At 47.9% G+C, this 21,857-nt stretch overlaps 1 protein-coding gene across 1 annotated transcript in view; it reads right to left on the bottom strand.

Moving 5' to 3' along the window:
- The window catches only part of Ccn4 (cellular communication network factor 4), a 28,682-nt gene extending 11,156 nt beyond the window's left edge, over positions 1–17,526 (bottom strand). The window contains exons 1-2 of the mRNA XM_021183151.1: positions 17,261–17,526; positions 2,242–2,521 (exon numbers count right to left, since the gene is read on the bottom strand). Of these exons, the coding sequence (XP_021038810.1) occupies positions 2,242–2,521; positions 17,261–17,329 (349 nt within the window). The 5' untranslated portion in view covers positions 17,330–17,526. The remainder of the gene's footprint in view (positions 1–2,241; positions 2,522–17,260) is intronic.
- Positions 17,527–21,857: the final 4,331 nt, after the last annotated feature.

Here is a 21,857-nt window from a genome sequence, read left to right as displayed (position 1 = left end):
CACAAACCCACCCCCCTCATATGTGAGTGTGTGTGTGTGTGTGTGTGTGTATAACACACCTGATGTGTGTCTGTGTGAGTGCTGTGATGAGTCTCATGGGTAAGACTATACCTGGATGAAAGAGTCGAGTGTTAGAGTTAGAGATGAAAATGGCTCTGTGGAGGAATCTTTTGGAACTTAACAATGGGCTGGAACATTTCAAGCCCCTGTAACTCCCGTTTTACTCTATTTATTTCAAGGTCTGTAAACCCACATAGCCAGGGAACTCATGCCAAATGCCTAAACCTACTGAATTCTTCCTGAGATTATTGATATTTTATTTATTTTTCCTAAATAAATGGAAAGGAAAAATTTCCTGGTGGCCGGGAGCTAAGGGACGAGAGTGGTTTGCTGTGAGATCTGCATTTGGAAACTGTGAGGGTGAAGTGGGTATGGGTGGTGAGCAGGAAAGAAAATCTCTGGATCCATGACACAATGTCTATGGCATGTAAGATCCCATTATGGCTTTGGAGATTAGCGTAATCGCAGTGAACTGAGTTACCTCTCAAATGACCTTAAAGTACCTGCTAGCAGAGAGAGGAATTAGGAGCTGGTCTCCTGTGCCTGGTCTTATAAGGGATTCCAGCACAGGGAAGATGGTGACATCTCCCTGGGTTATGGAAGAACGTAGATGACTGCTTATAATGTCAGTCTTAGCACAGCAAGCAGAGATGACCTGTGACTCAGGGGTTTATTTAAACAGGTCTGGGCTAATGCTCAGGAAATACATTTTAATCAGTGCATATGCACAGGTTATGGTGCAAGTCTTCTTAGAACATGTTTTGTGGCATTAACAACAACAACAAAAAATCCAGCAAGAGGAAAAGATCACAGAGAATGGGGGAAGCAGGGGTATTTATTTGAAAAGCCAAAGATGTAAATCTAAATAGATGAAAAAAATAAAAGAAAATGAACAGGAAGGGCCACAAAAGAGCCAGAAGGCTCAGACATGGTTTACTGACTTGGATTTGTGTACACAAATCTCATCAACATGCCCCCCCCCCCACCATGTTGGTGGTGTTGGGTAGGACTGGGGACTGTACTGTATATGAACGGATATTAGGAGAGACATGGACCAAGAATTATGGAGGAGTCTTGATTGAATACTCATGGGGGAGGAGTTTCTGTATTTACAAGATTTGGGGGAATATTTCAGAAGATAGACTGTCATGTCATATGGCAGACCATTGTTCACCGTCATGTTGGCTCATACTACATGGCCAGGCAATGCTGAGAGGATCCAAACTAAATAAATAGAGAGAAGAAGGAGGTAGTGAACTCCCAGAAACATGGTCTCTATGAACAGCCAGGACAGAAGACACAGGATGGAGCCCGTAAAGAATGAACAACAGTCTTCCTCCAAACACAAGGATACTGTACACACCCAAATCAAAGAGAACAAAGGCAGCTAGAAGCACCAGGAAGAGCAGATGGTACTATGAAAAGTGGCAATTCAAACATGGATATTATTCAGGCTCTAGTGAACGTAGTCAGAACATAAAATATATTCATGATTACGGAGCTAAAAATCAGGACAAGGACATTTGGAAGATAACAAAGGTATCAGGGAGCTAATCCTTCAAGTATCCCATAAGAATGGTAATAGGTGACACAAAATTAATATAGCAAGCTATAGTATAGTATAGTACAGCATAGGTAAAATCTCACAGAAGACATTAGACATTACTATGTAGTGATATCTATAGCAATAAAGGGCCAACAAGTTAAAAGTAGTGGTGGTAACTGGAAAAGCAGGGTTGCTGGGAAATGGTGCAGTCTGCTGGTTTTGCTATTTCATGGTCAATGGCTTTCATATATATATATATATATATATATATATATATATATATGCATTTGAAGTATGGCAGTGGCTTCACATCATTTGATAGGTCATTGGACATCTACTGAAGAGTCTTTTTTTACCAAGAGAATGGAACTAGGCTTGAGTATTTCTTCACATAATCTCCTTTGGGGGAGGGGGATGTCTCTAATAGGAAGAGAGCAAGACATAATATCTTGGGGACAAGAAGAATGCAGTTATTAGTCTTTTCCCAGTATGATCCATCTTGTGGCCTCTAGTTGTGGATTGGTTGGACTATGTTTCCTGACCAGCTAAGCCTGGGCAGCTGAAGGGCTGTGGATATTCATGGGCCAGAGATAAGGTGTGGGGGGCAGGTGGAAGGTATGGAGTCTCTCACTTACGTGCACACACTCCTATTGCGTACCTCGGGCGATCCCCACTGTAATCGCAGTAGAGGCCCCGGTGTGGGTCACAGATGGCAGCCTCTGTGCAGTTGTCCCCAAGCTGCTGGGCACATATCTTACAGCATTCACAGCCATCTGTGATTAGGCTGACGCCCAGTGGGCAGCGAGGTGGGGATTGTGGGCACTCACATGGCCACTTGCAGAATTCGGGGCGTGTAGTCGTTTCCTCTAGTGGTGCTGGGGTGAAGGTCATTGCTGTGGGGGTTGGAGAGAGGGCCTGTGGAGGAAGGGCAGAGGTGAAAAGGGGTTGTTGAGTCCAGAGTTTCCAAGCCCAAAGAGCTGCAATTGCCTTTCCACCTTCAGTGTGTTTAGAGGATTTCACAATTATTGACTTCCACATGATCAACAGACAAATATCGATTTTCTTTCAATAAAGCTAGAAAGATTAAGAAGTTCAAAGTTCAGAGGAATCAGAACAATTCCCAGCCAGTGAAGTACTGGGGCCTAGTATCCACCTTGGTCCATCTTGGCTTCCTTCTTTCCTTGGTATCTCTATGGTCCCAGTAGTACCTGTGGTGGCACTGAGTTATGGAAGAGAGAGAGAGTCCTGAATTTGGGCTATGCAGACTCCAAACTCTTCCTTCACAGAGTCTTCTGTACCTGGTGGAATCAGATAACTCTGTGTGTGTGTGTCAGATAACTCTGTGTGTGTGTGTCAGATAACTCTGTGTGTGTGTGTCAGATAACTCTGTGTGTGTGTGTGTGTGTGTGTGTGTGTGTGTCAGATAACTCTGTGTGTGTGTGTGTGTGTGTGTGCGTGTGTGTCTAGGTCAGAAGACATCCTCAGCTGTTTTTTTTTATCAATGCTACAGATCTTGGTTTTTATTTTTGTTTTGTTTTTGTTTTTGTTTTTGAGACAGGGCCTCTCACCTGGATAGCAGGCAGGTGGAAGGACTCTGGTATCTAAGCACAACTCCTCAAAGATGCCTGTATCTCTGTAATCCATGTACATCCCAACCTGGATGACTGCCTTCCTGGTCCCATCTGAGTACCTCACCCTGCACTAGAGGAAACTGAGGTCTGAAGGGGAGAGGGATTCCCCTGCACCCCTATGTTCCTTCTGGGCTGTTTCTATGAACTAATGTTCATAGAGTTAGCATGTAGCCTTCTCTACATGCTAGAGAAGACAAAAATGAGAGGATCCTGTACACGAAGCCTATGCAACATAATAGGAGAGACAAGCATTAGAAGTTATGAATCATAGCATAAGGCTCTGGGTGCCGTGGAAAGTGCAAAGAAGCTCGCTGTAGTTTGGACCAGGAATAGCTCTGGCTAACAAGGAGCAGAGATGAACTACTGCATTAAGCTGACCTGCAGGTGCTGGTCTTGGAACATCACAAGTGCATAGATACTGATGCAAAGAAAAGAAGGCCTAGAAGCTTAGAGTGACTCTGGTCAGCCTGTATTGCCCATAGCCTCTATTTGAGGCCCAGATACATCACTTCCAGGATTAATTTAGGGCTCAGCCTGGTACATCCTTTCCTTGTCTCAAGGCATCGTTTCTATGTCTGAGATAAATGTCCCTACTCTCTATGACCTGTTATGACACTCTGAGTTCTTAGTTACTAGATGCTTGCAGTGTGCATGGAGCGACAGGCTGCCCTGTTGGTGACAGACACAGTGGCTTTTCTGTTAGGGTTTTGTTTCTCTCTCTACCTGAATATAACACACAGTGCACAGTGCACAGTGTAGGGTTCTCTAGGTTTCAACTTGCAGAGGGATAAAAGTGCTGTGGGATTACTTGACATCATATTCTGAGTCAATCTCTTCTCTCAGGGTTAAGCTTGGGAGTCAAGAAGAATACAGAGTCCAAGAGGGTTAGATGGGGGTGTTTCTAAGTGGGTTTAGAAACACATATCAGCCCCTCTGAAGTCTGTAACTGGGTACAAGATGTCACTTTGAGAGCAGTTATGTAGGAACAGGTCTACTCAGTGTGGAAACACAGGGACTTAGCGTATGAAGAACACTTAGAGCATCCCTCCCCAAACCTGTGCTGTTCATTGAACAGCTATAAGCTGGTGTACCAGACTCTATGAGAACATCAGCAGCCTCATCCCTTTATCCCAGGTAAGCAGTCTCAATAGGCAGCCTTCTTTCTTGGTACCTGCCTAGAGGCCCCCAGGGATCTGGGTAAGGAATGTAGAAGGACTCTCAGGCTATCCAGTGACTGGATGGACAAAACCTTCCTTGGACCAAGTCTTAGCTGTTGGTGCCATCTAGTGGTCTCAAGGCTTCCAGTTCACCTAAGAAAGAGCTCCACAGGCTCCTCCAGGCTTTGATGTGCGGCTGCCTGATTCTTGATGTTTTGCCCAGCTTTAATATCCAAGATGTATGACTATAGGCCAGTGATTAGTTCAGACTCCTAGTGATAACCCTTGGTTACATACACATAGCTTTCTTCAGGGAACTTTTGCCCCCGAAGAAAGGCTGTTTGGGCAGAGAAATGCACACCAGCTCTTTGGATAATGAATCTACAGATACTTTCCAAACACCTACTGTGTGCTAGGCTCTGTGATAGGTTGAAGGAAGCAGCATTGCATAGAGTCGCTCCCCTCACTAACATAACCAACGGTGATGTATACATGATAGCTGTAACCAAGGTGATCAGCACTACAGTGATGTCACTTATTCATTTTGTTTACTCAGCACAGCTCTAGCTTTGTCCTGGGTGCTGAGGACACAGTAGAGGGAAGCAAACAGATGCACTCGACTTCAGGAGTAGAAAGAAAGAATGTGGTGGGGGTACAGAGTGGGGCCAACTTCTTCCAGGAGGTGGTAAAGCTGTGGAAACCACGATGGGAGAGCAAGAATGGACCCACAATAAGGAAGGAGGGTAGGGGACCGAAGTACATGGAGCAGCCGGAATGCAAGGCAAAGTTGGTGCCATGCAGTGCCTGGGGTGCAGGAGCATGTGTGCAAATCAGAGTGGGGCTGACGAGGCAGAGGCTGGCTGGCTGCTGATGCTTATAGAGTGCATCGGCCAAGAGTAGACCCGAATGCCTCACTCACTGAGAGATGTTAGCGGGAGATGCTCGGGGAAGATCTGAGCTTGGAGTAAATCACAGTGAGTCCCCTGTGCCAAGCCTTTGTTTATCATCATTCCTGTGGCATGTGAGTTTTCTGTCTGAGGCTTGTCTTTCTCCTCTGCAAGTGGCATTCTTACTACCCCCAAGGGTAAGTTTAGTCTCTAGTTACTCAGTCTGTCTACTGAGGGCTACCAGCCCAAGGACACTTGAGATGAGCCTAGTAAAGATCTCAGACGACCTTATCTTCTGCATGGAGATGGACATATTATTTCATAGATCAGTGAGATGACTAGAGTGCCTATCTGCCTCTGAACATGGATTAGAACTCAGATCTGTTGGATTTAGCATTTTCCCCTAGATGGTCTTTGGAGGGAGAATTCTTGATGGAAGAAACTAGCTAAAAGGTACTCACTCAAGAACCATCTCGGAAGGCAACCAAGAGGTGCCCAGGAGCTGGTGAAATGGCTTAGCCAGTAAAAATCTGATGACCTGAATTCCACCCCTTAGAATCCATGTGTAAAAGACAGCATGCAGTTCTAATCTTATAACTCTTATAATGAGATGGATGGAAGAGAGAGGATCGCTCTGAAGCCATGGACCAGCCAACCCAAGGTGTGTAGTGCAACAGAAATGGCAAGAGACATCTTCCTCAACCAGGCAGAAGGAGCTGGGCACATAGTAGGTGTCAGTAAGCCCCTATCAGCAGAAATGATGAGTTCAATCTATATCCTCAAGTGAACTTTGAACTCTTAAGGGCAGGGTTACCTTCTTGCCACTCCCCTGTTTTATGGTATGAGTAAACTCACAGGTTTTTGAGATCTCTACAGCTAATATTTATGGAGGGTTCCCTGCAGCACATGAATATACACCAGCTCACATATTGTCTAACAAATTACAAAGTGAGCCTGCTGATTTTCCTCAGAATGGTGAGGAACTGGGGCCCTTAGAGAGTCTTAAGTGATCTGCCAATTGGTCTGTAGAAGGTCACCTAGGGAGTCAGGGGATGGGATCAAGTTCTTCTCTGCCCCAAGCTTTAGGACAAATGTTTTATATAATAATAATAATAATAATAATAATAATAACAATTATTAGTGTGTGTATATGTATATATATGTGTGTCAGTGTATCTGTGTGAATGCCATGTGTGTTCATATGCTCATACATACGGAAAGAAGGTATCAGATCCCCTGCAGCTAGAATCATAGAGGGGTCATGATCTGCTGGACACAGATTCTAGGAACCAAACTCTGGTCCTCTGGAAGAGAAGTGAGTGCCCATTACTACAGAGCCACTTTTCCAGCACCTTCTCTAAAGCTTTTAAGCAATTAACTCATTTGCTTTTGAGAAAAACCCACAGGAAGGACTTCTCCTGGGGCCTCTGGTGGCCAAATAGAACAAGACCTGGTGAACCTTGGACTCAGAATACAAATTGTAAATCTATCCACATCCCTGTGGAAGCAACAGGCATGCAGGCAAGCCCAATAGCGGGCAAAGCTTAGCCTCACAAGATCTGGGAGCAGGGCCCTGGGTGCACTGAGAGGATGGGAAGAATCTCCTGGTGACCCAAAGGGAGGAGCAGCCCCGTGTGCACTTTAAGGTGACATAGAATTTCCCAGAAGAACCTTGCTTGGGAGGAACATTGTCTTAGAGCCTTAGGATCCCTTTTTTGCACCCATGCTTTTCTTGGGATTCTGTCCTTTCTGTCCCTACAGGATCCCTGCCCTCTTCTAAGAGAGCCCTGGCTGTCACAACACAAGTAGTCAATGCACCTACCCCAAAGTAGACAGATGTATCTGTGCAGACACAGTACCCCGGGACCCTGTAGTATCCTTAAGAAGGAAGAAAGGAGAAAAATAAACCATCAAGTAAGGAGAAGGCTGACTAGGAAGGACTGTGAAAGGAAAAGAGAAATAACAATAAAAGCTCCTTGGTCCTTCCAAATTGACATGGTTCACATAAAACTCCTTTTACAATGTGCTTCTGGCACTGAATTCTGCAGATGCCACAGTGTTAACAGGATGACAAGAAGAGAGTGGCGTGCCCAAGATGCCTCCCAAACCGCATGCACAGCACACGCTCAGTCAGAGCTGGCCTACCCAGCTCCATGTCTGCAGGCCTGCCTGTCTGTCTCTGCTCAGTCTGAGACCTTCTCCAGTCCCTGCTCAGGAATCGTTAGCAGAAGTACAGCCCAGAAGAACTCCTTGGATTTTCTTCCCCACCAGAATCACCTTGACAGTCATAGTACACTGATGCCCCAGCGTTGTCTCCAGAGAGCCATTCATAGGCTGCTGGAGGGGATACAGGGCATCAAGGCTCTTCTAGATAGTTCTGAAGGCAGCAACCATCAACACAGAGGCGCTGATCACACTTGGACTCTGGATTCTTCTAGACAGGCATGAGTCGGCCTGTAGTGCTTGTGATTCTTAAGAGGGTAGGAACAATGGATTGAGAACACTGGATGGAGGACAGGGTCAGAACAGAGCCTCAGGTCATCTTTCTGCTTTAACATTCTTTATGCCTAGTATGAAGTACCTCAAAGTGTCCTACACAGAGCTACCAGACATGGCTTTGGGGCATATCTTTCTTTCCTCCCTCAGGGCAAAATGCTGTTAACTGATGATTTGAAATTCATCTTAGCCCTTGAGAGTTTGTTAAAGTACCTGAAAACAGAGAAAAAGAAAGGCATGGCTTGCTAGCAATGTCCCTAAGAGTCCCATACTTCTGGACAAAGGGAACAATATGGGTAAGCAGGGTAAAAGTATTTTTTGATCCCTGCAGTCAAACTTACAGGAATGCGAAAGTTGATTGAAATTGAGAAGAAAAGTCTATCACTGTAGGGAAGCCCACAAATGCTTGTACCAGCACTGTGGGAAAGCCTGCATATGCGTTTGTACCAGTGCCATGGGAAAGCCTGCATGTGCTGTTTACAGGTGAGCAGTGGCTAAGGGTGAGACAGTATGGTCCAGCGCTCTAGATGGACCCAGAAACTAAGTGATCCTTGGGGCTTCACACAATAGAATCACTCCATTTTTAAAAAGGTACTCACTAGGAACATGGGATCAAAAAATAGGACCTTGCCTGGGTAGAGAGGACCCTATAGGGCACTGGGTACAGTGATATAGGAGACATGCTAGTCTCTTTTCTCAGGGCATGAGTGTCGAGAGGACACAGGGAAGTGGGGAGATCTCATATGACACCCTTACCAGTGCCAGGGCTGGGCAATGGGGACTGTCGTTCTATCAGAACTCTCATCCTCATTTTAGAATGGGTGGCAGTGGCCCTTCATCAACCTGATGAGTGGCACTAGTGTTATTTCCATACCCAGTGGAAGAAACCAAGACTCAGAGAGCTGAAGCAACATGTTGGTCTAAGTGCACACCAGTCCTGTCTGACTCTGGTGTCCCTCTACAGTGCTTGTCATTGCTAGCTGCACCATACATACCCTCATCCACCCATGTTCATTTATTTATTCTCCCAACTTGCCACCATACCTACACACTACGTCTCTACCAGGTACCTTGTTCCTTAAGAGGCAAAGCATGAGCCACTGCAGGATTGCATCACAACAGGGATGATCCTTAATTCCAAAGGGCCCCGGAAGAGGAGAGAATGGCTGGATCCAGAAGTCCAGAAAGGGGAAATCACCTGAGTGCCCACAGGTGTGAGAACAGACTTGGGCAATGCTCAGGGAACAGTAGTGAGTGGTGTGGGTGGGGAAAACCTGGCTGAAGCCTTTGGGTGACTGTGCTTAGATGCTCCACCAGAGGTCAGTGTCGAGGCAGAAATGGTAGATCACACCCTAACGTCTGGGGATGCTGAGGAGTCTCTGGGCCTAGAAGCAGCTGCTGAAAAGAGAGGCTCTGTGGGAGACAGGAGATAGGGTAGGTCTGGGCCCAGGCAGTGGCTTGCACCACAGGAAAGTAGGGGTCCCACTGTTTTGCTGCCATATTTCTGGTCCAAAGGACCATGCCAGGAAAGGTGCCACCTTTTCAGTGTCTCCTGGGAACTTCTGGACACCAGGACCCCTAGACTACTGTATGGGAGGATCTTAGCTCTCAGCCTTGCAGACCTGGGCCAGGCATGTGTGGGAGACCCTTTCACTTTACAACACAGCATTGGATTCCCGCCTCCCCCAGGCTTTGTTCAAGAGGATTTTCAGGGAGTGAAATTGCCCCGAGTTTTCAATCTAGCTGGCTAGAGGGTAAGAACAAGGGCCTTGGAAGACTGCAGTTTTCTACCCATCAATTTTACTGCATTTGGGGAGTCACTGGCTGGACAAGGCAATTTTGTGTGGAGAGGATAAAAGGGGCAGGAGTTGAGGATCTTTCCAAGCGATAAGCACTAATTTAATCATTCCTCCAATGTACAAAGAGGCAAGACAGGGTAGATAGGACTGTGATCCTAGCTCCTGAGAGGCAGAGACAGAAGGATCACGAGTTCTGGGCTACCAGTACGCCATCTCAAAGGGAAAGGACAGTGTACTTAGAGCCTCTGCTAACCTCCAGGTACAATGGTACATGATCGGTACCAGCTCTAGGCCCTTCCTCCTAAGGAGACGAGAGTGTGAAAAAGACCAAGGGCTGGGGTTATAGCAGCCACAGCCTGGCTACACCCATCTCAGGGTTTCAATGTAGGGTAAAAATGGTTTCAGTACTTTCAGAGAATTTTAATAAAACCACAATGAGGCAGGGTACATGAGTTTAATCTTAGCCCTTGGGAGGCAGAGGCAGGTGGATGTCTGAGATGGAGGCCAGCCTGGGCTACAGAGTGGTACCAGGTCAGCCAGGGCTACACAGAGAAACTCTACTTTGAAAAATCCAAAATAATAATACTAATATTATAATAATCCACTGTCATTCTTCATATTTCTTTCTATGCCTACCTATAATGTACATTACATAACATATAACATATACTATATTATGTATAATTACATATTTTATAATGAATATATATATAACTCATGATATAATTAAATTATATGTGCTTGCATTAACTTATATTGTGCTTACAAGTTTATATATGTAATTTAACATATATAAACTTGAAATATAATGATTGTGAGACAAATATTCAAATGAGAATTTGAATCTCCTAAGGTTGGAACAATGACACTGTCCCCTCCATGACCAGCCTTCATCATCACCTGTACTTTTTTGACCTTGTTACTTTTTTTGTTGTCTAGACACATGTACACAAACACACACACACACACACACACACACACACACGTACACACATGCACACACAGAAATGTAGGAAGTCGTAGGCACCCAATGTTTTCACAGAGATTCTTAATGTGTCTGTGAAATGGGAGAGAGTTCTAGAAACTGCAACCTACATACAATTAGGATGGCAACACAACGAGTTGCTGTTTTATCATTTCTTCATATGAATCCTCAGAGCATGCTCAAATGGCACGGGACACCTTGAAGAGCATTTTAATGGCTTCTTTGAATACTGCCTATAATTTATTTATTTTATATATTTATTTTTTTTGCTTTTCTAAGACAGGGTCTCAAGGTACCCCAGGCTAGCCTCAAACTCACTATGTAGCCAAGAATGATATTAAATACCTGATTCTCAGGCCTCTACCTCCCATGGGCTATTATTACAAGCATGTGCCACCATGCCCTGTTTACAATCTGGCTTTCAATAGACGGTTCTATCTTGGTGATAACCGCAGAGGAAAGGCAGAATGCCAAGTTCTCTCTTATGTCATGAGTGAAATGAACCATAGGAAGTCAGACCTGCTCGAGGCCTCTAGTATGGAGCTGAATCCCAACTCTCAGGCATTGCTCCTTCAGATCATACTCAGGATTCCTCACTCAGTAGCAGAGGGAGTGTGAGGCAAAGTGAAGGGAGAGAGAGGCGAAAGAGCACAAAATGTTTCCGGGAAGAGGAGGGATTTCCACGGCATCTTAAATGGGGAGAATAACTGACCAATCGGTTATTCAATTCAGGGAGGGTGTCTAAGCTGGAGACAATCCTAGATGAGGTGGGGTGAGATTCAGGCAGCCATTGGTGAGAAAAGATAGACCTGGGGTCTAAGGATGTGGTGATGGCAGGCAGGGGCCATGGTCCATGGAGAAGACAAGGTCCCTTCCCTGTAGCAGTCAAGCTATGGTAACTGTAATGGTAGATGTACCTTGGGAAGTGATCACAAATAGAGAAACTGAGATGTTTGAACTGTTGCTCATCTTCCTCTACTTGTACAAAGGTGTGTACGTGTACGTGTGTGTGTGTGTGTGTGTGTAACACATATATATGGATGTAGATTTCAGTGAGAAAGGCAGGAACTGGAAGACTTGATGACTCCAGCTCGCAAATCATACTGTACCCACAACCAAAAGAACCCTCCTCCAATCTACAAGAAACTTGAGCTCTAGTCTCACTCATACCCAGTACAGCTTATATTAAAACAAGGCTCTGTGAAGAGGGCTTCTCCATCCATTGTGGCTAATAAACCATTGCCTGGTCTGTGGATTGGGCTGACTCTTAGCCCTGGGCTGCTTAGCCTCACCTTTTCCTGACAGCTGTCCAATTCAACCTGGTGTACAGGAACAGTGAACCATCATGTCTACTTCCCAGTTAGGGACATCGAGGCTGAGGCTAGCACAGGGCCTGGAAAAGCTGAGTTCCTGACTCTTGATTTGATACCAAGTCTGGAAGTCACTGCTTGTTGTCTGGGCTACCTAGCAACTGCATCAGGCCCTCTTCTAACATTCTCTGGTCCTCTCCATCAGGCATCTCTACTTTAGATAGGTCATTGGTCACTCCTTCCTGTTAATCCTTCACACATACAATCTAACTAGCCATCATCAGCCCTGATCTAGTCTTAGGAGTCACAATAATGCCTGTTCTGAGCACCTACAGTGTTTTAGCACAGTTGTTGACAGACCAGTAGGGGACAGGTCAGATCAAGGAAGAACCTAGCATAAGCCAGGCCAGTCATGTACAAAGGCCTGGGGTTGAAGAGCCCAGGTAGCTTGAGAGTTGAGAGATGAGAGATGTAATGGTTTTGTAGGAGTAAGAGGCATGGGAAAGTGTGACCCCTTCCATCCGACAAGGGTAAGATTTATGGAGACATCTGTAGCCCAGCTTGCGGGATGTGAGGAAGACTTCTTGGAGGTGACCCTTGTAGGTGCCCTGAAATAGACAAGGCTGGCATGGAAGAAGAGACAGCAATTCAAGGAGGCTACAATTTTGCTTAAATGCAAGGTTGAAGTTTAGCTTTTTCTAAATATTCCTCTATCCTGCCAGCCTGCTTAGACCTCTCTAGTCCTGGGGAGGTTCCCAGCCTATTTTCCTTCTCTTTATTCATAGGTCAGAGTCAGTGTCCCTGGAGGAGTCCTCAGAGTCTGGATTCTGCCCTCCCTACCCCCTGTCCCCCAGCAGATTTGCAATGGTGGTAGAAATTTCGCCTGGACTTGCCTCCAGATCTCAGACTGGTGGGCGGGCCAAGATCAAATCACATCCCTGGAGTGCTCGTTATCCTCTTTCAGAGGCCCAGTTTCTCCTTCTTCTGCCTCTCCTCCCCCTCTAGCCTCCCTTTCCTTTCAGTGGGAAGGAGTAGAAGGAAGAGGAGGAAGTGGAGAAGAACGTAGAGAAGGGGGCAGGGAGGGAAGGGGGAGGGGGCTGAGGAATCAGGATGTCAGCGCTAGAGCAGAGAATACCTTATCTCATGCATTGTTTTAAAAACCACCACCATCATCACTATCATCTCTACTCTTTCTATCGTCACCACCATGTGTGTCACAGTCATCATAAATACCATCATCACCACCATTTCTATCATCACCATTCTTTCATTCCCACTACTGTCAGTAGCAACAGCAGCAGCAACAGCAGCAGCAGTAGTACCACCCTCATCATCCTCTCCCTTAACAGTAGCAGCATCACCTCGCCCATCTTCCTTTCTCTTTCACAGTCTCCTAGGATGCTCACCAACCTCCCTCTCAAGGCTGGAGTCCTGGCTAACAGGCTTTAGAAGATACCCTGCACTGAACATAGGCGAGCAGATGCCTCACCGCCGTGCTCTGCACACACATAGTACTGAGTCCAGTTCCCCTAGTGCCTGCACTCCTGGGTTGGAGGCCTGACTGAATCCTGGCCTCCACTAGCTTGGGATCTAGCATTGCTGCTGGGATGGAGAATGGGCTTGCTTCTGCAGGCCTCGTGTGTTCTCTCTCTACCCTTCCCCTCCAGGGGCTCCCCATCCCCAAAATCTCATGTAAATGGTTAAAGGAACACTTGTCCTTTTAAATGGTGCATCAGGGACACTTTCCCCTCAAGATATTTGCCTTGTAAGCCTGGCTCAGAACCCTCCAAAATGCCCTCGTCTTACTGAATCCAATACCTTTGTGTCCATTTGCCAGCCACAGATGGAATTTTCTAGTAGCTATATCAAAAGGAATCAGAAGCAGGTGAAATGGACGTCAATCATATGTCTTGTTAAACCCAAAACATAGTCTAAGCATATCCCGTCAATGGGAGTTAGGGTAGGAATGAAAGAGTCTACTGCCCTGGACTCTCTCCACTGACACCTGTAGTCCAAGGCACCACTCAGTGTGGCCGAGGGATTGGCTGCAGCGCAGAGGCCCAGTGGCCCATGCTGGAAGAAACTGCAATGGGCAATGAGCATCTGGATCACAGCACACTCTTGTCTTCTCAGCAGACAGTGTTCAAATGTGTTGGTCAACATGGAGTGGTAAAGCTGTGTGTTAGAACGGAGTGGGCCTCTTATTCTCCTGCGGCTGCCGAGTGAGGCATCTATGGTTTGCTGACAATAAGAACTCATATGCCAAAGCCTAACGCTAAGACCTCATAGTCACTCCCCCCCCCCTTCCCAACCCTAAGTGACTTCTATGGCTATGGTAGTCTGGCTGTGGCTTTAACTCCTCTGTTCTCAGTGGAGTCACACTGGGGGCATAGCCTTGAAGTCCCTGAGAGATGGTGGGGAGGGGGGCACTACAGCAGCCTTGAGAGTTGATTCCTGCAGTAGGTGGTAGTTCCCCATTCAGCTGGCATAGACAGAACTGTCACTAAACCCTGTGGCGTGTGGTGTGTGGTATGTGGATTCCCCAAAGGACCAGAGGGCTGCCCACAGGTGGAGCTCACGTCGTTCAGGAATAGTATGGGGCAGCCCTCCTATTTGCCTACCCTAGACAAATGCTATGGCGAGTGGGGCAGACTAACTCTCAGCAGCTTTCCTGTAGCATCCTGGTAGGGCTAAGCCAGACAGGGGCTTAAGTCACTGCAGACTCTGATCTGGGGGTGGGGTGGGTAGAGCTGCTGACTCACAGCTGCGAAATGGCTAGGTACATGGAGACTGTCTGTGGGGTCATGCTTGCTTTTTCAATTAAAGGGAGGATTTCATCATGTGTCCAGGACTGGGATTCTGTAAGGGGTTCTTGGAATAGAAAATGAGTTGGCATTCCCTATCCAAACAATGAGTCGCCCTGCCCCCAGCTTTCTCTCCACCCCCTCACATACATACAGTTGTGTGAACAGCTCCCCCTACTCCCCACACACATGGATAGAGAGAGAAGATCCAGCCAGTGGCAGACCCTGCATCCTAGCCTATTTATCCTGGAAGACATTGGCTGGTCCCTCTCTTGTCTCTCATTTTAACACATGGGTGGATGTCTCCAACCTGCAAGTGTTTTTAGGGTCCAGCCTACATGATTCCTGTTTCTATACAAGGATTTAGAGTAGCAGAAAGCTGCCACTTAAGTTCAAATGTCATTAGCTGTGTGGCCTTGGGTAATTTACCTAACCTCTCTGAGCATCAGTGAATGTTGGTTGTTCTCAGGCAAGGATTCTATCTCTGCATAGACATGACACATGGGTGGGTATTACCATGTCCTTGGGATGGCTCACATACTCTCCCCTTTCACTTAGCAGGTGGGCCCTCACCACTTGTCCAAGAAAAAGAAAAGAGATAAAACAAACTGTTCTTCACACAGAGCGTCAACCACAACACTGTCATAGGTACCAGGCTTTGCATCTGAGCCCAGAATCTGCCTCTCTCCCCCACTTTGAACAGCCCCCTCCCCAGCTGGCCTCCTGCTTTTTGCCAACAGCCCATTTAGCTACATGCACACCAGACAGCGTCTCCCCTCCCAGCCTACTTCCTCAAAGTCTTCTTGGCAGTGCTCACTTCCCACATACTTTTCCTTCCGTATGGCCAATGCACGTCATTCTTTCCATGGGGGCCCCCTGCCCCTTGCTGGATTTGAACTCTCTGTCTTTATTAGTTCTGGAGGATGCCATGTGTGGAATTCGGTTACAAAGCCGGGCTCTGACTTCTGGGCACAGCCCAGCTCTGTACCATCAGAGGTACTGTGTCAGTGGATAGGGGGTTTCGAGGGCATCCTGGAAAACAAGATGCTGGGAGACTCCTAAGAGTACAGGGTGGGCAGTCTGGGAGCTTCTGGGGACACACTCCTTACTGATGCTGCTAGGTCCCTCTGGACTCCAGGTCTCTTTACTGAGATCCCCTAAAAAGCCCTGACTCTGTCCCCCACCACCCCTCAGTCCTGGCTGTTCCAGCAGCAGGCTCAAGTGCAAGACTCTGGCTCCAGTGCAAGACTCGCCGTGAATTTCCCCTCTTGTGCCCTCACTCTGATGCTGGCTCCCCTGTCACCAATTCTCCATTTGTACCCTGACCTCCCAGGCCCAGCCACCTGCAGGCTTGTACCCAGTCACAACCAGTCCCAAGGCAGAGGAGGGCCTGCTTGCTTAACTTTCTGGACTTAGGGAACATTGGGAGGGCTGAGTGCTGAAAGTGTGCCACAAGAGATGCCAGTGTGACCCAGGCCACTTGCTCATTCCGACCCTGGGCCAATCATTTGCTTCTGGTCATCCTTTGAGAATAGAGCTGGTAATCTTTCTTGTTGTAGGGTTAGATGCTATCATGAACAAGCATGGTGCACAGGCTGGAGGACTTAGGTACAAATTGCACACGTTCATTGTCTCCACATAACACCTCAAGGTGCCTGTTACCCAGCCCCAGACATATCTAGTTCTGAGCTTCAGTGGAAATGGACTGAGCTCCTGTGCTCACAGGCAGATTGCTGTACCATGACTCCAAGTCTCCTGGAATACGCATGTTAGCACCCCCAAAGAAGTTCTTGGTATAACTCAGTGTCAGTGTCAGCCTTGTGACTCCCACGGTCTTTGGCCCTCATGTGGCAACCTCAGACTCAGCAGCTGCCCAGCAGCTCACCCTGCTGCCGGAAGCTGCCTCCCTTCTGTTCAGCTGCCCACATCACTCACTGCCCCTAGCAACTTGCCCTCTTGCCCAGCCACCCCCGGCTTTGCTCCAGCAGGCTTCCCTGCTTTGCCACGTGTTTCCTTCCCTGTCTCTGGAAGGTGCAAACTGATGTCCCTCTCTCCAGGACCCAGATGCCTTCTGGAAATGGCAGGACAGGAACAGACCATGGAGGGTCACAAGGTGCTCATGGTGGTAAACCCAAACCTTGCTTGCTTGGTGGAGATTTGCTAAAAGTCGGCATGCTCCTTCACATCTTGTCCTGGGGTTTCTCAGCACCTCTCTTTGGGGGAGCTCAGATGCTCTGAGTCCTGGAGTTTTTAAACTCGTAGGCTCTGGATGTTCTTAGCAACCCCTCATTTTATGCTGCTTTGAATGCGTGAGTGACCCACCCAAGATCACAGGGCCAGTCCAGGGTGCAGATCCCCAGGCCCTTATTTTGTTGTGTATTGTCTGTGAATAGAGGAACAGGGTGTCTCTCTCGAAGGATGCGCCTTCTGCCCCACTCTGCCACCTTCTTCCAACTCAAGAATCTCTCTTCTCCCACTGTTCATTATTCCAACCCACCTTGTCTTGACCCCCCAGTCCCTCGGGCCTCAGAACCACGCAGGAAGGGATCAGGTCCCCTCACTGATCCCTTCTAAGCAGGACTCACCGTGGCCAGGATGTTGCCCACCCTCAGGATTGCCACGGCTGCCAGCGTCCAGGGCAGGAGCCACCTCATGCCTGGAAGTCAGCGTCACAGGAGATACGGCTCAGCCCAGAGGATGCGGATGCCTCTCCAGGGAGCTGGGCCAGGACTGGGCTGGCCCATCAGAGCAGCGGAGAGCCTTCCTCAGTCCCCGGGGGCGTTTGTCAAAGCGACATCTGACGTCAGGCCAACAGACTAGCCCTGCATTTTCCTTTAAAAAAACTTTTTCTGCTACTCTCCCCCCCTCTCTTTTTCTTTCCTCTGTCCCCACCTCCAGCCCAGCTTGGCCAGCCTCCTCGCTCTGACAGCTCTTAAAGGGAAAGTCCCAGGACCGACTCCACAGGGAAGGTGAATGAATTCTCACCCAGCATCCTCCACGTTCTAGGAGGGCTCAGGCTCTCGGGGCAGGAGGGAGGAAACAGAAGAGTGTGGGCTGGAGGTAGGGAAGGTGGAGGCATTGTGAGGAGTTTGAGAAGGCTCTGGGGATGGGGGTGGGGTGGGAGGACTTCCATCTCACTTAGCTCTTCCCTGTGCTAGCCTTTCTTCACTGTCTCCCCACCTCTGAGTCAGAGGCAAGCAAAAAAGGTTCTTATTCCAGCCAGAAATGACAAGAATTTATCACTGACACGCCTGGAGGTGCGACCTATCAGCAGGGTCTGCCCTGCTCCTCAAGGCCCTACACACTGGTTCAGTTCCTCTCTCAGCCCGGCTGCTCTGCCAGGGATCCTCAGTCCATTAGCCTGTCTTCAGTGTCTTTGAATATTTTTTATTCTTGGAAGGACAGAGCTCCTGGCCTTGGTTCTTTCCAGACCCTAGTCAAAGAAATCTCAAGTTTGCATAACAAAGAGATGGCGGGGTGGGGGTGTGTGGGGTGTGGGGTTGGGAGTTGGGGGGGATTGGGGGGTGGGGAGGAATCTTTTGAGCAGTCAGATCTACCTCCTATAGCTTCAGCATCTCCTCAGTCTCCTGTCTCAGATTCCCCTGTTCCCTCGCTCTCCTGTTCCTGCATCTCAGAAAAACCAGTGGTTTTCAGCCTGGCATTATGGACAATGAAGGTCATCTCCTAGGTACTGCCAGCCAGTGCCTGCCCTGTGTTCTTCTCTTCCTCTTGCATACCATTCCCATGTCCAGACTCCATGGCACCTGCTCACTGCTGCCTGTCCCCTACCAAGTATGAAGTCTTCTTTCTGTGCACAAAGCACTCCCCACTCACGTTTCCTGGTAGCTCAGTGTTGCTGCTTGTTTGGGGGATGCTGTGTGTTTGGCACTGCAGTGGCTGTACCCACTGAAATCATTTTATTCCCCTCTCAGTCCACCCTCTGACTACTCCACATTCCATACCTCCTTCCTGCCCCCCCGCCCCCCCTCCCCCCCCTCTCCATGAGGATGTCTCCACCCCCTACCCCCACCCCACCAGACCTCTAAATTCCCTGGGGCCTCCAGTCTCTTGAGGGGTTAGTTGCATCTTTTCTGATTAAACCCAGACCCAGCAGTCCTCTGCTGTATATTTGTTGGGGGCCTCATATCAGCTGGTGCATGCTGCCTGGTTGGTGTTCCAGTATCTGAGAAATCTCGGGGATCCATGTTAATTGAGGCTGCTTGGGGACCTCATTTCTTGAGAGAGAGAGAGAGAGAGAGAGAGAGAGAGAGAGAGAGAGATATTCATCTCTCTGGTGTGTAATGTGATGGCTGGAACTGAAGCAGCCATTTTGGTATAAGAACAAACCCCTGAGACTGATGAAAAGATCTGGGTTCCTGGGAGTTTATCTTCTTATTGAACCAAATATGAAATGAATCAGCAACTCCGGATATTTTGTTCTTTGGAGCCAATCCATATTAACTGATGTTTGAGTACCTAAGGGAATTATATATGCAAAATGCAAAACCAGGCAGGGGTGTGGAAGCACGAGACTAACCACCTCGACAGCTTGTCGTTTTTTCTGCTCATTAACTCTTTCAATTGGTTCTGTAGCTGGAACGTGGCAAAGCCAGCGTGCTAGCAGGTAACATTAAAGGAGTTTCCCCAAATACTGGAACCATTTACGGCCATTTACGGCCACATGGCAGAAAGCAGGCATAGACACGTACCCTTCGGCTGGGGTGACTGGCAGGTGCATGTCTCTGGCAACTTCTCAACAGCTGTTCTTTAAAAACAAACCAACACTGAAATGATCTATCTTTGGGGAAATTGAGGCTCAGAGAACAGAAGTCTAACATGCATCTTAAACAGCATAAATTCTGAGTATAAATTCTCATGGTATAAGCGGGGCTTTGACCCATGCTGAGGGCAGGTGCCATAGCCTTCTTTGATCTCTACTCCAGCCACCTCTTCCTAAAATATGGCTCCTGACAGTTGCCTCATGTCTGTCATGTGTGACTTTCAAGTCTTAACTCCATCTTGCTCCTTTAGTGAGAGGCTCCGGAATACCTTCAATTCCCCAAAGCAGACCCAGATAGACTCTTAGCTTTTAGGAGTTACTCAGGATGTGGGACTCAGGACTCATTCTCTAGCTATCACGGTACCTGACATCATTCCCACGTGACTATTACCATGGACCAGGGCTTTCTGAAGAGAACTGGGTTGAATTCCTGCTTCCTGACACTTTCAGCTGGGTGGCCTTGGAGAACTCACATGAGTTCTCTGTGCTCTGGCTTCCTTCTTGTGGCTCCTGGCCCTGAGAAAGTGGAGTGTGTGTGTGTATGTATGTGTGTGTGTGTTACAGTTGTAGGCAAGAGTAACCCAGAGCACATGCTCAGTTGACCCCTTCTCTAACCCCGGCTACAGAATGTTCTCCATCTTTTTGGCCCCTGTCCTGGTAATAGTCCTATGGTGGGAAGCTGACCTAGGGCATTTCTGTGCCCCATACCTCAGCCCTCCACACATATGCAGGTCCCAGAAGGACTGTGTTTGCCTGTCCCCTTGTTTCTTTCAAAGCTCTGCTTTCTACTTTATCTCAGAAAAGGTATCCGTACTGGCTGCAACGGCAGTCAGGCAAGAGGTGTCCTGGCAGATCTCCCGGAGCAGCTGTAAATAATAAATAAATTCCAAAGAGGAGATGGGGGAAGGGCTCATAGACTAGGGTCAGAGAAGAGCATTCCTCCACCAGGCAGCAAGGCTGGGCTGACCAGGGCCAGATGCACATCAGATTCCAGACTCAGTCTCAGGACCAAGTACCCTAAGGCTCCAAGGCTGACATCTGCATCAGATCTGCTCACAGCTTGTTTGCCATTTATTCGTCCCATGAACATGTTGGGAGCCCACACTGTGTGCAGGTGTCAGAGGCCCAGATCTATGCAGGCCCTGGCTGGGCTTTTAAGCATGCACATTGGTGGCGGCACTGCTGTTCTGGGATGTTACCCTGAGTGGTAGTGGGTGGACTGAGCTATTGGGCCCAGACTACACCTCCATTCTTGGGTCCCAAGGGACAATTCACCCTGGACCATACTACTACCGTGTACTCACAGTGCCTCTGTGAATGATGCCGTCCTTTTTGGGAGGGTCTCCTAATCCCTTTAATGGCAGCAGCCAAGGGATGCTGGGCTTGGGTTTTATGGGACCTTGCCCTCTTATGTGTTTTGGGGTCCAGCAGGGTCTCTGCCCAATATTTTATTCTGTGCTTGTGCCCTTGGTTCTAGTCACAGTGGTCTGAGCTGGGCACAAGATGACTGCCATTGGCCACCAGGGATACATTCGTCCTTTTGAATCTCTATGCCTCTGTGGCCTGGCCTTGTCTTGCATGCAGTAGGCATTCAATAGATGTTTATTATAAGAAAAAAGCGGGACTAGATAGATAGCTCAGTTGGTCAAGTATTTGCTATGCAAGCCTGAGGACCTGAGTTCAATCCCCAAAACCAATGTTAAAAAGCCAGTCATGGTAGCATAAGATTTTATTCTCAACATGGGGGAGGTGGGGGAGGTAAGGACTGGTGAAACCCTGGTACTCACTGATCATCCAGTCTAGGTTAAGCTGTGAGCTCCAGGCTCAGAGACTTGTGTTAATTGCCTTTTTCCCCCCTTTCTGTGAGACGTTATTCTATCTTCGAGAAACAACTTGAGGAAGAAAGGGTTTGTTTTGGCTCACAACTAACTACAGAGTACAGCACATCACCAGGAGGAAGCCATTGGGGCCGGAGCCTTAGGGAGCTGGTCATATCAAATATACAGTCAGGAAGCACAAACAAGTGCATGCTGGTGTTCATCTTGCTTGCTCCCTTTCATTCAGTCTGAGACCCCAGCCAATGGAATGGTGCTATCCACAGATACGTGGGCCTTCACTCCTCAATTAGCCAAACCTGGATAATCCTCCCAAGACATGCCCAGAGGCCTGCTCCTCGGTGTTTCTAGATCCTATTGAACTGACAGCACTGATTATCATAGATCCTGTCCCCAAAACAACTCTTGAGGAATGACACCAGAGGTGACCTTTGGCTTCTATGTCTTAGTCAGGGTTTCTATTCCTGGACAAAACATCATGACCAAGAAGCAAGTTGGGGAGGAAAGGGTTTATTCAGCTTACACTTCCATACTGCTGTTCATCACCAAAGGATTTCAGGACTGGAA

Source organism: Mus caroli, chromosome 15, assembly GCF_900094665.2.
Source record: "Mus caroli chromosome 15, CAROLI_EIJ_v1.1, whole genome shotgun sequence".
NCBI lineage: Eukaryota > Metazoa > Chordata > Mammalia > Rodentia > Muridae > Mus > Mus caroli.
The sequence above is the reverse complement of the archived record's forward strand: the minus strand, read 5'-3'. Positions and strand labels throughout refer to the sequence as shown.